The 16,585-nt window shown below is 30.2% G+C and overlaps 1 protein-coding gene and 2 long non-coding RNA genes across 3 annotated transcripts; 1 reads left to right on the plus strand and 2 right to left on the minus strand.

The window, feature by feature from the left end:
- Nucleotides 1–741: 741 nt before the first annotated feature.
- Nucleotides 742–3,643, minus strand: LOC114916952 (uncharacterized). The gene is made up of 2 exons (XR_003805620.2): nucleotides 3,502–3,643; nucleotides 742–1,169 (listed from the first exon to the last, which is right to left on the minus strand). It is a non-coding gene; the product is annotated as an uncharacterized LOC114916952 (long non-coding RNA).
- On the plus strand, nucleotides 1,064–3,906 carry LOC109807437 (laccase-3). Its single transcript, XM_020369954.3, has 6 exons — nucleotides 1,064–1,198; nucleotides 1,423–1,574; nucleotides 1,736–1,980; nucleotides 2,073–2,201; nucleotides 2,303–3,259; nucleotides 3,539–3,906. Exons 1-6 carry the CDS (start codon nucleotides 1,085–1,087, stop codon nucleotides 3,667–3,669), a joined length of 1,728 nt encoding a protein of 575 aa, XP_020225543.1. The 5' UTR covers nucleotides 1,064–1,084; the 3' UTR covers nucleotides 3,670–3,906.
- Nucleotides 3,907–11,097: 7,191 nt separating this feature from the next.
- On the minus strand, nucleotides 11,098–14,803 carry LOC114916456 (uncharacterized). Its single transcript, XR_003804886.2, has 3 exons — nucleotides 14,035–14,803; nucleotides 13,845–13,909; nucleotides 11,098–13,712 (listed from the first exon to the last, which is right to left on the minus strand). It is a non-coding gene; the product is annotated as an uncharacterized LOC114916456 (long non-coding RNA).
- Nucleotides 14,804–16,585: the final 1,782 nt, after the last annotated feature.

Genomic DNA, 16,585 nt, shown 5'->3' on the forward strand with positions numbered 1-16,585 from the left:
TTAGGTAAAAGAAACACAGAAATTACTCTCTTTATTATTTATAGATTATGAAAGGGGGGACAGGATTAAACTCTTTCCTTACTGAATTTTGACTCATCCAAAATTGAACGTATCCATAGGAGAGAGGAGCTTTTACATTAATTAGATAAATTATTCTTAATTAATATCATTTGCCTATTTTGTATATCTAGTAGTAAATTTACTAATCAGATTATTCTTATGAATCAAACATAATGTGTCTCCTCCTTATTAAAATCATTATCCTCCCCTTAAAATCTTTCTTTTCTCTCCCTCCTTTTGAATTAAATCGTGATCAAAGAAAAGAAAGAAAAATATCAATTAATTAGTAATTTCATAAAGAAACTAGTATTTTAACCGGAATCTTTTTAATGAAACAAAAATGCCTTCATAAAAGTTATTAGAGCGTGAAATTAGGACGGGTGAAATTCTCTCTTGTTTGGAAGTGATATAAATGAAGGGAAAGAAAATGAAGATAAACTAATGTATAATTTCTTTCACTACTTTCATACTAAAATTTTCTTTCTTCCAAATTAAACGAGGATAGAATGATTTTGAAGGGCCAAAAAAGAAATAGTTACATTCATGATTGTGATCTCATTCTTACCTTCTCAGACAAGAAAATATTTCACCCTTGAGTTTTACCTTCTTTCTGAATAAATTTCAATCGTTTCATTATTCGTAGACAAGTTTAGTATGCAAGAGCTAGACAATGATTAGTGGTTATCTTAACAAGCACTTTCTGAAGATGATTTGTTAATTCAAATGAATTCTCGTACACATTGTGCCCTGCAATATAGCTAAACCACAGAATCTAACATTTGTTCCTTAGTTGATTGCGCTAGTGGGTGCACCAAATCCTCTGTGGTTAGACTAACAGTCATAAATGATTAAATTATTTAAATATACTGTTAACAAATTAAATAATGGCCAATACAATTGTCTTTCAAAGTTGAAAATGGGTTTAATCTAGGCATGTCCCGCTTTATCATTCTATAAATAGCTACACCTTAGACCAAATGCCACATAACTCAAGTAACTTCATTTGACAAATTCTTTAAGAACAATGAAGAGTATCTACCTCCCTGGCATGTCATGCTGCTCTTGGTTCTTACTTGGCCTACTCTCTATCATTGCTTCCCTTGCTTCAGCTGCAGAGAATCACTACCATGAGTTTGTTGTAAGTGTTTATTTAACGTAGTGATCACACTATTTGCTATCAGTTTCCAATTATAAGTCTATTTAGATACAGACTTAAATTTTTTTTCAAAGTTTCTCTAATAAACAAAAAAACTTTTCTTGATAAAGAAGCTCTAAAAAATCTTTTTAAAGTTTGTATCTAAATAAGCTACGTGCCTTGTAACAATTCTTAATTATAATAACTTCAATGTTTGATTGAAATAGATTCAAACCACGCCAGTGAAGAGGCTGTGCAGAACCCAAAACATACTCACTGTAAATGGGCAGTTTCCTGGCCCAACAGTGGAAGCGAGAAATGGAGATTCTCTTGCAATCAAAGTGGTAAATGCTGGACCATATAACATCTCCATCCACTGGTAAATAGCATCATCATTTATCCTCACATAAATTTCATTTCAAGACATTTTATCTTTCAATCAGAACAGTTTCCTTATAGATGTTAAAGTTAACTTTTAATAGACTACTATGCTAGTGATTCATACTTAAAAATTAAAAGCTTTTGTGTCCTGTGAATCAGGCATGGGTTAAGGATGTTGAGAAATCCATGGGCAGATGGGCCTAGTTACGTGACTCAATGTCCCATTCAGCCAGGGGGTAGTTACACATACCGCTTTACAATCCAAAACCAAGAGGGTACACTTTGGTGGCATGCTCACACTGGCTTCCTAAGAGCCACTGTCTATGGAGCTCTCATCATTTATCCAAAATTGGGTTCTCCTTATCCCTTCTCCATGCCTAAGAGAGAATATCCTCTCCTTCTTGGTACATCTCTAAAACCATAACTTATTCTTCTCAAAATGCTGAGCACTTCATTGTTCTTAAGTCATAACAGATTGTATTATGATGATTCACAGGGGAATGGTTTGATAGGGATCCAATGGTTCTCTTAAGACAGACACAATTCACTGGAGCACCACCAAATGTATCTGTTGCATACACAATCAATGGTCAACCTGGAGACCTCTACAGATGTTCAAGTCAAGGTTTGGAATCATAATAGAGCCATAGCTTAGCTTCCATGTAGATTTTGCATTCTGTTGTTACATAGACATTGCTAAAGTGACACAACAAATATACAATGCAGAAACTGTAAGAGTTCCAATAGATGCTGGTGAGACAATTCTCCTGAGAATCATCAACAGTGCACTCAATCAAGAACTCTTCTTTGCAATTGCCAACCACAGGATGACTGTTGTTGCTACTGATGCTGCATACACCAAGCCTTTCACCACCAATGTCCTCATGATAGGTCCTGGACAAACAATCAATGTCCTGGTCACTGCTGATCAGGCCCCAGGCCGATACTACATGGCGGCGCGTGCTTATCAAACAGCCATGAATGCTGCATTTGACAACACCACCACCACTGCAATCCTTGAATACAAATCTGCAAGCTGCAGCAACAAAAATGGACAAGTCTCAAGACCAATACTGCCAGTTTTACCAGCTTTCAATGACACAGCCACTGCAACAGCATACACAGCTGGGATCAGAGGCCTTTCCAAGATCAATGTCTTCACAAAAGTTGATGTGAGCCTTAATTTCATTGTAGGGCTAGGGTTAATCAACTGCACAAACCCTAATAGTCCAAGGTGTCAAGGACCAAATGGAACACGTTTCACAGCTAGTATAAACAATCACTCCTTTGTGCTCCCAACAACCACTTCCTTAATGCAAGCCTATTATCAAGGTATTCCTGGTGTCTTCACCACAGACTTTCCTCCAGTTCCTCCTGTACAATTCAATTACACTGGGAATGTGCCCCGGGGACTGTGGACACCTGCAAGAGGAACCAAGCTCTTCAAGTTGAAGTATGGCTCCAATGTGCAAATTGTTCTACAGGATACAAGCATAGTAACAACTGAGGACCACCCTATGCATGTTCATGGTTTCCACTTCTTTATAGTTGGTTCTGGCTTTGGTAATTTCAACCCAGCAACAGATCCTGCAAGGTTTAACCTTGTTGACCCACCTGTGAGGAACACCATTGGAACACCACCAGGAGGATGGGTGGCCATTCGTTTCGTGGCTGATAATCCAGGTAGAAATAGCATATTTACTCATGCAGATGTTCTTTGTCACCTTCGGATAAATTTCTCAATAAATAAGCTTATCTATAAACTACAAAAACTACAATTAACTCATGCATAAATTAATTTGTAAGAATTTCATACTAATTTTTCTAGAAATATTTATTTTTCTATAAATGCCTGCAAAGAAATTTCTCTAAAAAAAACCATATCTCTAACAGTTTGTATTATTAGGCTTACCAAGCATACTAACCAATTATGTGATTCTTTTTTCCCCTATTGCAAATCAGGGATTTGGTTCTTGCATTGTCACATAGACTCGCATCTGAATTGGGGTCTGGCAACGGCCCTTTTGGTAGAAAATGGAGTTGGTCCAGCACAGTCGGTGATACCACCACCACCAGATCTGCCACAATGTTAAGATCAAGAAAGCATCATTAGTCATAAATTTTATGTTCTCAATTATTGGCTTGCTGTTCTACAACGTTTTTAAATACTTGCCAACTAGACGGTACTTGTTTTGTGTTGTTTCAAGGTCCATAATTGGGCGATGCTCAATTGAGCAGTTATGTTAGTGTTTTTTTTTCTTCTTTGATAGGGTGCAAGTATTATCTCTTCTACAACAAATATAAGCATAACGTGTGATCGCTTATCATTATTTGTGAGTTACTCTTTTTTCTTATATAAGTTCAGTCATAAGCATTTCCACATTTCAAGACATGAAGTCTCCTGATGAACGAATTTTTGAACTCGAGGTGTTAATGGATCTACTTGAATCATATTTGGAATAATCTAAATTTAGAACCAATTCATTTTGTTTATAAAAAAAAATTACGATCCACACCAAACTAAATTAATCATTACTTTGAATTATTTTATTTTCTTGAAAATAAACAGATATTTTGTTTAACATAAAATGTATATTATTTTTTTAGAAAATTCATGTAAAAACATATTATTAAAAGAGTCTAAATAACATTAAGTATCTGTTTAAGGGCACACTTGTAATCTTCTGGTTATCTGAAGGCTGAACGAGAGCTCCGGGTAAATGTGTCAAAGGGGGGAGGTACTTGCAAAAGGCACTTCAATGTTCAAGTCAGGACAAGTACGAATATCGATAACAATAAATAAACAATAACCATACCTAGTTTTGTGTGATTATTTATACTAGTTATAATGGGCCTTGCGTATGGCGAGTCTCTTCTGTGATTTACCAAATTAGGTAATATGGTGTCTAATGACCAATTATTTCCTTGACCCCGTATTTGTCCTTGTTAATCATGATTATTATACCAATTATGGTATTAGTTCTTTTGATCGTAGGTCGAGCCGAGGAGTAAGATGTCTGATGGGTCTATGTATAGACGCCTCGGATAAGGTTATGCCTTTAGGTCTTGGCTACCAGTCGGACCGACGCTATCGCATATATTGAGACCAGCATTTGGCTCGATTGTCTCGATGCCCGACATGGCCGAGTCCGCGGGACCCTGGGCACAAGAGTCCTTGTAGTTTCGGCTGTATCGGCAACCGGCGCGACCGACGCAATGTCACTAGATGATAAATATTATCTCGACCATGTCGACTGTCAAAATGGCCGAGACATGGCGCACCGCGTGTCGTGACACGTGGTTTTCGACCGAGACAATGTCACTAGACGTTAATTACTATCTTAATCATGTCGACTGTCGATATAGCCAAGACGTAATGTGCCACGTGTCGTGACACGTGGTTGTTTCATACCTCCTAGTACACATTCAAACATAAATAAAAAATAACTAAAGAAATATAAAATTAAAGTAGTCCAACATAATCTATTAAAAACATAACTAAATTATAATTATTATTTAAATAGAATTCACACATTCTTATGTATTACTAATAAAATTATAATATTATAAAATAACATTAACATAATAATTATAATAATAATAATAAAATAATAATAATAGTTTTAATTGTTCAATTTCTCATATCATCAAATTTGTCAAATATAAATTTGTAATTTGAATCAATTAAAGTTAAATTTAATTAATTTAAATCTAATTTGATCGAATAAAAATAAACTGAACTAATTTAATTGCTTTGATTCATATTATCAATTTTATGGATTATTCGAATATACGAACACCGTCTGAATTAGGGGTGTTCACAAAACTATTTAAAACTAAACTTTTTAAATAACTAAACTAAACTAAATTAAAATAAACTAAATTATTTTTTAATAGTTTAAACCAAACTATTACTTTTAGTGTAGTTTATAAAGTTAAACTATTAAAATTAATAGTTCAGTTCACTAAAATCAAATACAAGCACTGATTCACGGAGACTACCACATTCGTCGTACGGACTCGCGGAAACGTAAGGTGTTCTGTTCGGACTGAAGCACATTCACGGAAACCAAATGCCATGGTAGCCAGTTAATATGAAGGAGTAGGAGATTTTTTAGGTAACAGTGCTCTCACACCCACAGGATGCAAATATTACCAATTGATTTTATTTCTATCTCATTACTGACAACATACCTTTATTATTTTCCAAAAGAAAATAATAAATTACATATCAGCATTAAAGCTAAGGGATTGATGTCAATGTAATATTTGTTTTGTATTTCAAATTATTTTAAATTTAATTTATAATTAATATCAATGATTTAGTAACTCAATTTAAAAATATTGATTTTAAATTTATTTTTTTAATGTAGTTTAATTTAGTTTATAATTAATAAATTTAATTTATAATTAATAATAATTTAATTTAATTGATATTATAGTTTAGTTTAAATTTTTAGAACTATAGTACACTAATTTAGATAATAGTTTAGTTTAGTGTAGTCAATATTTATTTTAGTTCAATTTAATTTAATGAACTATTTCTTATAGTTTAGTTTAGTTTTCTTCTGGTTTAGTTTAGTTTAGCAATTTGAACACCCCTAGTCTGAATGTTTCTAATAACTAAAATCCTTCCGGTTTTGGTCGAATCAAATGAAAATGCTAATATTAATATTAATATTGCCTGAAATACAACTACAGACAATTCAGAAAAGTAAGCTGCAGCGAACAAGTTATTGAAACGGTTATGTGTAATTGAAGAAAATAAAGTTACTGTGCGCAACTATATATATATATAAAATAAAATAAAAAAGTTAATATATCACTAGTCCATGGAATTTTTAATTAGATTTTTTATTTTCTACAATCTTTATATTCGAGTCCATAGAATAAGTTCAAAACGGCTTGAAATCGTCACATAAATAATAATTTATAACGATTTACTAACTTTAAAGTCTCAATTATAAAAATTGTTAAAATTAAGGATTCAATTATTAAAAATATTTAATCTAGGAACCTGGTTAAAAATTCTTTAAAATTTCAGAGACATGTTGCAGGATTAAAAAAACCAAAAGGAAAGCTAAAGGTGAAAAGGAGTAAGGCCCAATAGAGCCCGTTATACAATTTTTGTTAAGCTCATGATATATACACCTCCTTTTTTTTATAAGTACACCTCCTTTATACTTTTTTTTAAATTATAAAATATTATTTTTTTTTATAAATTTTATAATTTTACATCTTTAACTTTCAATTTACTACATTTTTTCTTTTTTTTCACACACTTTTTTTTTTAATTTTCACATGCTACCAAAATAGGTAGGGTGAAGGAAAGGTAAGGGAGTGCATGTAAAAATTGAAAAAAGGAGGGAAAATATATGAAATTTTTTTTACTAAATTAAATATTATGGATGTAAAATTAAAAAATTAAAAATTAAAAAAAATAAGAATAATTTAAAATTTTAATTAATTTTTTTTAAAATAAAGGTGTACTTATAGAAAAAAAAGGAGGTGTATATAAGGAACCTTTTTGTTACAGTAATGGATCTCTGAAGTTAAAATTATACCCAACAAACTGTTTTGCACGAGGCCCATTACCACTGCATTTCAACAAATCTGCTTTGTGTTCGTTTATTCTGCATTCGCTCCCTGCAACAAGAGTGACCCTTCTTTTTTATAAGAAACCCCCTCCCCAAAATTTAATTTGTAAGTTTCATATTCCCAAATAACCTTATATAATTATAAATTATGTATCTTACCACAAACATATTTTTCGAATAGTCCCAAGGTTCCAGAAATATGTATTTGAAACGGTGGGAAATATCTTCCAAGTAGCGTTGAAACAATATTTATAACTTGTAATTAACTATAGCAAAACTTGGTAATATATATTAAGAAGTAAGAATCTCAAGGTTCAGATAACAAAAACTATATGAAATTTTGTCTCTTTTTTTTTTTTTTTTCCTTCTCGTTATCTTGAATAAGGATTATTGAGTTTTAAAATTATAAATCATATAAAAAAAATTCAAGATATTAAATGTTCGTTAACTGGATTATGTTAAAAGTGTTTGTTTAACATAGTCTTGTACTATATTGTAATTTAATTGAATTCGACATTTATGTGTTTGAAATTAAATGTAATTAAATTCAACATTCATATTTCAACAAAATATTAATTATCCTATAAAAGTGTTCGTTAAACTAGATTGTAATTAAATGTTTTAAAAATAATTCAATCACCATCTAGTATTTTCATGTGTTTTACACCATCTTGTCATTCATATAAATCCTCCAAATAACTAAGGTAAATATTAAAGTTCTATTTGGTAGTAAAGATATGATAAATAGAATTGTAAATTTGGTTCTAATCTGATTAATCCGTAAATAAGATTAGAGATTATATTTTTTTATAAAAAAAAATAGTCTAAATAGAATCAGACTATTTTGGTTCAGTCGTTAAGTTTAACCGGTCAAATAGATTTAGGTTAGACTGACTCATCAAATTAATAAGAAAAATAATTTAAATTATTATCATTGTTAATCTATAAATCTTGTAATATATTGTAAAATAATATAATAAAAATATAATAACAGTAATAATTGTGTTCACTTACAAAGTTTTAATTATAAACATATAGTTGGTATTAACTAATGAGAATTTGTTTGCTCTTATTTTAAATATTAATCATTTAAGACGTCATATTATTAAATGTATTAGATTTCGTATGAACCAAAATGTTGGGGTCATATTGGATAACATAGTTAGTTTATAAAAGTAGTAAAGATTTGATTTTAAGACTTACAGAGATCCATTTGTTAAGTGTATTATCAAGCATGATCTTCCATATAGTTACGTTGATTTTGAGGGAGTTTCGACAATAAATAAAATGTTTAATCCTAATTTTAAACCTAATTGTAGTAACACTTTCATGGTTGATCACAATAAAGTGTTTTTAACTAAACATGAAAAGCTAAAAAATATGTTAACTATTATTTCAAATAGAATATATTTGACTTTTGATATATGAACATTTGTAACTATGTAAGACTATATGACTATGACTAACAAACTTTCTCATCTTTATAACTACTATATAATATCAATTATTAATATTATAATTTTAATTTTTTTATTGTAAAAATAGACTTAATTTTTTAAAAGTATTTTTTGAATTAGGTTAATTTGACCCAATAAAGGTCCACTATGGGTTAGGTTGGACCAAAAAAATGACAGCCTGAAAAAATATAAATTAGGTTAACCTAGTCTAAAATAATATTTGATCCGTATAGGTTAGGTTGAGTAAGGTTAACCCAACCTATTTGACATCTCTAATGATAAGACAAAATGAAAATCTAACTTATCCCATTGATCTCAGTTATTTGGTACACTAATAATAGATATGATTTGTTTATTCTAAATTGCCTATCATATTTTGCTAGTGCAATTTATTTCTTATCATGAGAGCGGAATTGAATTAGAAAGTAATAAGATAAGATTGTCACCCTCTCTCCCTCTCTTTCTCACCACCCTTAAACCCAATTGTCAAAATTGTCATCACCATTATCACACTAGTATTATCATCTTAACTACTAATGTTACCATCACCCTTACCCACTGTTGTCATTACTATCATTTCCACCACTGTCATCAATATATCACTTTATGTAATCATTATTGATATTATCATTATTATTATTATTATTATCGTTATCATTATTATCATCATAGTCATCACCATTATTATTATTGTTATTGTTACCATCAATTATAACTATTTATTTGTATCAAATATAGAAAATGATGAAATAATACTGTTGTTTGCCTATTCGATTAGCAAACATTAATCATAATTAAAATTAATTTTATTTTCACTACAATAAATGTTACATATAGTGACATACAAAAAATGTCACTATAGGTACAATATATGTAAGTATATGTCTATTTGACATATAATTACACACAATTTTAGTGTTAATTTTTAATGAGATTTAACAACATATTTTGTGTGTCACTATAATCTATACCCACACTTTTTAATAATATACCAACATATATTATAATTATTATGTAGGTAAAAATATTTTTTAGTAATATTATGTATAGTGTCACTATAGGGTGTGTGTCACTATATGATAATTTAGTTGTAGTGTTTTATTCTATCATGTTTCATGATTTGATGTATCCTATTATATCCTCACAGCTAAGCATGATCTAAATATTAAGTTCTTCTTCTATTAAGTGTATTTAATTTATTTTATAATATTTTCTTCAATGAGTATGTAGGATGGTTGTTTATAAAAAAACTATTAATTGAAAAGATAAATATATTTAATGTCTTCAAAATTAAAAATAAAAACATTTAATCCTATCTTTGTCTAATAATTAAGAAAATTACTCGGAAAACTTTTGTAAAAAGATTTAGAATATTCTCACTGTTTTTTACACTCACCTTTGTATTTATTACAAAAGTCACTCGGTCTTTGTTATCTTTGTGAGGTCATTTAACATTTTTCAAACAACATATACTAAATTAATACGATGTAATAAGATTTGTACTCATTTGGCTAAATAATTATGTCCCTTAATTAATGAATTTGACCTTTGTAATCGTGTATATGAAAAAATATTTTGAGTCATCAAATTTTTCTAAATTTTTATTAAAAATAATAAATAAATTTATATTTATAAGTAATACTTGAATTTGCTCTAATTTTAACGAGAAATACTTAATTTAATTAGATACAAGTATAGTTATGGATAATACCTGATTTATTAAATCAAGTATGGAGGCATGAATGAATATACATATATTCATTCTGTATTTGTATCAGTTTAAATTTTTAGAAACTTATTTTTAAAAAATAATTTACTTAACATTTATGTCATTTTTATTCTATTTTAAATTAATATTAAATTAAATTTAGTTAACATAATTTTATAATTATTAATATATTAATTTCTAAAATAAAATTTTAAAAAAATAATTAATTTTTTTAATAATTATGAGACAAATATAAATATATCCGATTTTGAAAAAAAAAAAAAAAGAGAATGAAACTCAATCTCATAATATAAAAATAAAGATAAATATAAAGTAAAATAATAATAATAATAATAAAACCCGTAACTACCCAAGTCACTTGCCATCCCTAATTTTCACACTTCAAAGCATAAGTGACTTTCTAGACACCAAAACATTTAAAGATTGTAGATTAAAAATGGTGTTAGAAAAATATTTTGGAAATCATTATTATCACTCTTTTTTTGGTAAAGTCCATTATTATCACTCTTAGTCTCTTACCATTATAATCATTTTGGTCTGCCACTCCCACTGACACCGCATTTGGCAAATTAATTCCTGCTGGCTGTTGGTAGAATAAATCCCTCTGTCATATGACAGACATATCAATTTTTATCTATTTTATAAATTGTTTAAATTTTAGCATAATTATTTATAATAATTCTGTTAAAATTTAAATATCTCATAAAATAAACTAAAATTATGACAATGATGTGACACAAAAAATTACTTATAAAAAATCCTTATTACACATCCTCTTACACTTGCAAGATACGAATATCGTTCAATTCATTGCCGCTACCCTTTTTCCAAAAACAAGAGGATTCACACATAATTATACAACCATGTCCTTTCATTTTATATTCATCACTGTCATTAAGCTTTAGTTCAAGGTACAGTAGCATTTCTAGAATGGCGTAAATTTGCGAACAAAGTGGTCACGAAATTAACAACTGGAAACGTCATTTAAAAAGAAAAAATCTCGAAGACTGAATCAGTGAATCGTACCTGTAGGTGGAGTTTCCTGTTTAACCACATTACCAACTAGTGCACTGAAGATATATGTAAATCTATTTATATTCTATAGTAGATATGCTATAATAACAATAAGCTTGGAGATCTATTGCTAGAAACTTTGTTTCTTTGTCCCCGTACAACGGGACACCTCATGTACCCTAAAGTAGATTCAAACTTATAAATCTTTAAAAGAAGTCCTGAATTTGCATCCCAACCACACATAATGGCTAACCAGATAATATCATTGAATGTATAGGAAATAGATAAGTAAAGGGTTTAAGAAAAGGGAATTAAAGAATTGGGAGACTGCCTAATTTTAACGGATAGAGCATATAAAGTCTTCTGCAATAAATCAAATTATTTAATATGGCATGAGGTGATCACAACTTTTATATATGTATATATCTAAGGTATTTTCTAGCTAATAATTAATATTAAAGGCTAATTTGTACAAACTATATGTATAGAGATTATCCTAAGAAAATAATATTTATCTTTAGTTTTCCCATACATTCCCATGATACGAAATTAAGGCAAGAGATGATCTTGATTAAAAAATTAGAAGAAATAAAAAAAGCAACAGAAAAAGTTGAGTGAAAAGAAAGAGGGGTCAGGGTTGGGTTAACTGTTTGTTCTTTTACATTAACTTTGGTTTTAATGGGAATTTAATGATGGGGATTATGAAAGATGTTAATTATAGCGATGGAGAAGAAAGCGACGAGACCTGTGACCTGAATTAATCAAGTTAGAAAGCTAGTAACATCCACAACATACAATTAACACACCATTTTAAATAGATGAAAAGGCCAGCAAAAGTTGCAGTCAAAGACTATGGAAACCCTAGCTATATAGCTCATTAGCTCCCATAATTAAACTCAAATATATAGGTTTCTGGCTCAAAGACTGCAATTGAAAGACTAGGGTTTTGCTTTTACCAGATCAGTCCTCAGATGGAGAAAGATTGATGCCCTCAAAACTTCATATCAGCAGCACTTAACACCTCATCTCTGAATATAGGTCAAAGTTTTAGCTGCAATAATAACTGCTTTCAACTTTCAAAATATCCTTCACGAACTTTGTAGTAGCTATCTTTTTGTATACAACAGAGGCTAAAAAATTAATAAGTGAATCTGCTTGAAAGAATAGGTGTACAAATATAATTAAAAATTAAAAATGGGTTTAAAATCAACTAATGAGTTAGGCTCGGTTATTAAATATTATATTTTCTCATGAAATTGTGCAGCTTCTTGGTCAATACATAAAGAAAGGAATTAATTTTATTACTTAGAACTAGGCTCTATTGATTCTAGAGACAGAAAATCTAAGACAAGTTAATCATAAATGATGCAATAAAAAAAATAATATATATATATATATATATATATATAGATAGATAAATAAAGAGAGAGAAAGATAATTGATATATTCTTACTTTTTTGTTACAATATATTACCTACATTTTTGTGAATTATTTTAATAAATAATAAGTTGTAATTTATCAAAATATTGCTTTTACTCAAGTTAAAAAGAACATTAGCACCGTTTGAAAAAGTATTTTATATAGCAAGTTTTACTTCTTAATTATAAATGTTTTTAAAAATAAAACTATAACTTACTAACATACGTAAAATAAACAAGCATACTTATATATCAGTATTTTATAGATAAATATGTTTGTTTTTATATAACTAAAATTCATAATTTATAAGTATTTTTAATTATATAAATTATATTTTAGATTTATGGTCAACAATATAAATGAATTTAAAAAATCAATATACAAAAAAATATAAAAAGAGGGTAACATAATATAGTTGATAGATGAATTTTTAAATTTTGAGAATAATATATGAAATATACATTTAAAAAAAGAGAAAATATTAAAAAGTGTGTAATTAAAGTAGTAGAAAAAAATGAGAATCTCACTCTTCCAAATGTGTGTTTGTATTTATAATTATTACAAAAGACTATTTTATACCATGAAAAAAATCAATAAATCTACTTCTTGATTGAACAAGGTATATGAATATGTAAACTCCTTGTTACTGAGTTTGATTCTCATGGTAAAAAAAAAATTATCATGAAAAAATAGAGATAAAGACTCGATCGTAAATGAAAATTAAAATTGAACAATTACATACTAATACAGAAATCTGTAACCCCTAATTCTTGGATGCCGTACCATGAACAAGAATCTCGGATATGCTATGAAAATTTTCTCTGCATATTCTTTAATTTCCGTGACCCCGCGTGCTTATAGCATTGACGGTGAGAAAAGGATCAGCCATTCAGCCATATCAACCCTTCTACGGATCCAACTATGAGGAATGAGAACAAGCATAAAACTAAATAATAAGTGAGTGAGAAGAAACACAACTTAATAGCAATTAGTTAAAACAAATAACAGGAAAAGAAATAAAGAGAAAAACAAAAATCTGAGAAGTACAAACCATTCATTTGGCGCACTTTGCTTGATTTGACATAAATCAACCAAAACAACAATCGCCAATATAGCCTGAGATAGAGGGCAAAGAAATTCCAAAATTAACTAGTAATTAAGTAAATAAGTAGTAACCAAAATATTATAACTTAAAACATGTTTAATTTAGCTTGCTGATGAAGTTGAACTGAGTATGACACCTGAATCCTGATTACCATCAAGATCTTGGTTTCTGCTTCATGGAGAGTATTAAAATAATATTCTACATCGAAAGGAAGTGAGAGATGCATGAAGGTGTGATGTTATAACAGTATGAAGAAGCCATGAAGCTCAGGATAGATAGCGCCAAGTATATATGAGCACGATCAGTATAAGGTGCTATCCCTCCTGAGCTTTACAGATTCTGCATACTCTCTGCAACTATATTCCATTAGCCAAGCCCTGCAAAGAAGAAGAAGAAGAAGGTACATGCACACATGTGATGCTGAAGACTGAAGAAGGAAATTACAGAGAGAAAATAGAGGCTAGACGTTTTGGTCGGGAAGGAAAGAGAAGGGGTTATGAGCCTATTTATAGGATAAAAGGTATATATGGAGTGAGAAGTAAGATCAATACTTGTGATTTATTTCCTTTATAAAGGAGATCACAAATATTTTTCACCGTTACAAGGTACACTCTTATTCAAATCAAGTATTATAATAATAAAACTCACTTTTAATAATTAGAGTTTAAATTGTTTCCTTTTTTAAAATGAGTGAGTTGGTTTGATTTGGGAAAAAAATATAAATTTAATTAGAAAATTGTTCTTGTATTTATAAAATAAGAAATGATAAAAAGAATAGTTTTTATTTTTTTAAAAAGAAGATTTAATTGAAGTCTTGAGCTAATTCTCTTAAAACATGTAATTATGTAAATAAATAAATGATAAGTATGGAATCATACGATTATCAAAATTAATAATATATTAAAATCTTCATACCAAATATTATAATTTATTTAATGATATGTAAAATTCAATAATATCTAATTTAACTAAAAAATTTATTTATTAAAATTGAACCGACAACTAAGTAAAACTCATTAAAAAAAAATTCATTCTTGACAATAAATGGGTCTCATTAAACAAAAATGTTGGCTGAAGTACCAGTTTGATGGTCTCGAAAGGTTTTTTTTTTTCCTGTTTAATTAAGTTTTCTTAGAAAGGAGAGACGTTTGTCATGATTGAAAATGATTGTTATAATATAATATAATACATGGTAGGTTTTCTTACCTTGTACGCTGCCGACTACGAAATTTGTTCTGAAAACTTGGAATACGGTGACGCAGATTAGGGAGTGGAGTGGACTTGAAAGTTGAAAACAGGCAGAGGCACAAAACCTTAAATTTCTCGGCAGTGGTAACTTTGCCGGGAAGTTACCTAACAATCTGGGCAGCCACACACTTAAGTTTCCAAAAATTAGGTGAAATGAAAAAAATTAATATTCATCTACTATTCTAATGTTAACTTAGGATTCCATTCACCCAAAGTTACTTCTTTACAATACACAATTTTCTTTTCATGAACCGTTTTAACACGAAGCAGTTCAATCAATGTCTCATTCATAAGGCAATAAAATAACCTGCAATAACAGGTTTTCTAACTTGTTTAAAATTGTAAAATAGTCTTTATATTATATGCAGAAGTACAATGGAGGTGCGGTGGCAGCGGAGGCACGGTGGCAGCGGAGATGTCGTCTACTTCTATAGTGGTGGCAGTGAAGGCGCGACTTCATTCGCTCGGTGGTAGCGGAGGTGTGGGCTCTTTTGCGCAGTGGCAGCGGAGGCGCGGCCTCCTTCGCGCGGTGGCAGCAGAAACGCGATTTCATTTGCACGGAGGCGCGTGCTCCTTCGCGCGGGTGGCAGTGGAAGCGCGACTTCGTTCGCGTGATGGTAGCGAAGGTGCGGCCTCCTTCTTCGCGCGGTGGCAGGGGAGGCGCGAGCTCCTCCTCCTTGGTGCCACCGGCCTCCCCATCCCTCCTTTGTTCGCTACCACCCCCTTCCTGTCGTCCACGGCGTTCAACTCTCCCAAGGCCTCTCCTAAACCCTAAACCTCGCCACCTCCAAATTAGACCCCCTTGCCCCTGGTTCGCCCTCGACGGTCTCACTGTCGTCTTCCTTGTCCTCACCACCCACCGGCAGCCAAAACAGTAACCCTAAGCAGGGACTAATCTGCAAAATACAAAAATTTTCATAAACAAGTTATAGGTAACAAATCTGAATCATTGATTATTTTATTATTAAATCTAACGGTTAAAAATAGTGATTCATTGATGTACCACTTTTCATACTGCTTCATATTAGAATTTTTGTCATTTCATACGAGGTTACAAGAATCATTTAGGAGAGATATAATATGTAATCTTTAATCAAATAAGATTGTTATGACAAATAAAACTTTCCCTCGTTATATTTTAAAGGTAAAAATATATTTTTTATTCCTTATATTATTTATTAATATTAATTTAGTCTCACATTAATTACTTGAATCAATTTAATTTCATATCTTTAAAATATATCTTAATGTTTAAATTTTATTTCTTCCATTTAAATACTTAAGAGCACCTCCAGCGAGGGATGCTAAGCAACAGTGCTTATAAGAATTTGTCATTGGAGTAATCTAACGTGGCAATAAAAGTTCAAATTTTTTTTTGCTCCATTACTTCAGCAAGGAATGGTGCTTAGCACTATGAAATTCCAAATGAAGAGGTGTGA

This window comes from Cajanus cajan, chromosome 9, assembly GCF_000230855.2.
Source record: "Cajanus cajan strain Asha chromosome 9, NIPB_CcT2T_4, whole genome shotgun sequence".
NCBI classification, from domain to species: domain Eukaryota; kingdom Viridiplantae; phylum Streptophyta; class Magnoliopsida; order Fabales; family Fabaceae; genus Cajanus; species Cajanus cajan.

What these genes read in the sequence shown, in the direction of transcription:
- LOC109807437 (XM_020369954.3), top strand. Translation starts at nt 1,085, where the DNA reads ATGAAGAGTATCTACCTCCCTGGCATGTCATGCTGCTCTTGGTTCTTA. An exon ending in AGAATATCCTCTCCTTCTTG is followed by an intron (nt 1,981 to 2,072) that starts GTACATCTCTAA and finishes GATGATTCACAG; the next exon opens with GGGAATGGTTTGATAGGGAT. An exon ending in TTTCGTGGCTGATAATCCAG is followed by an intron (nt 3,260 to 3,538) that starts GTAGAAATAGCA and finishes ATTGCAAATCAG; the next exon opens with GGATTTGGTTCTTGCATTGT.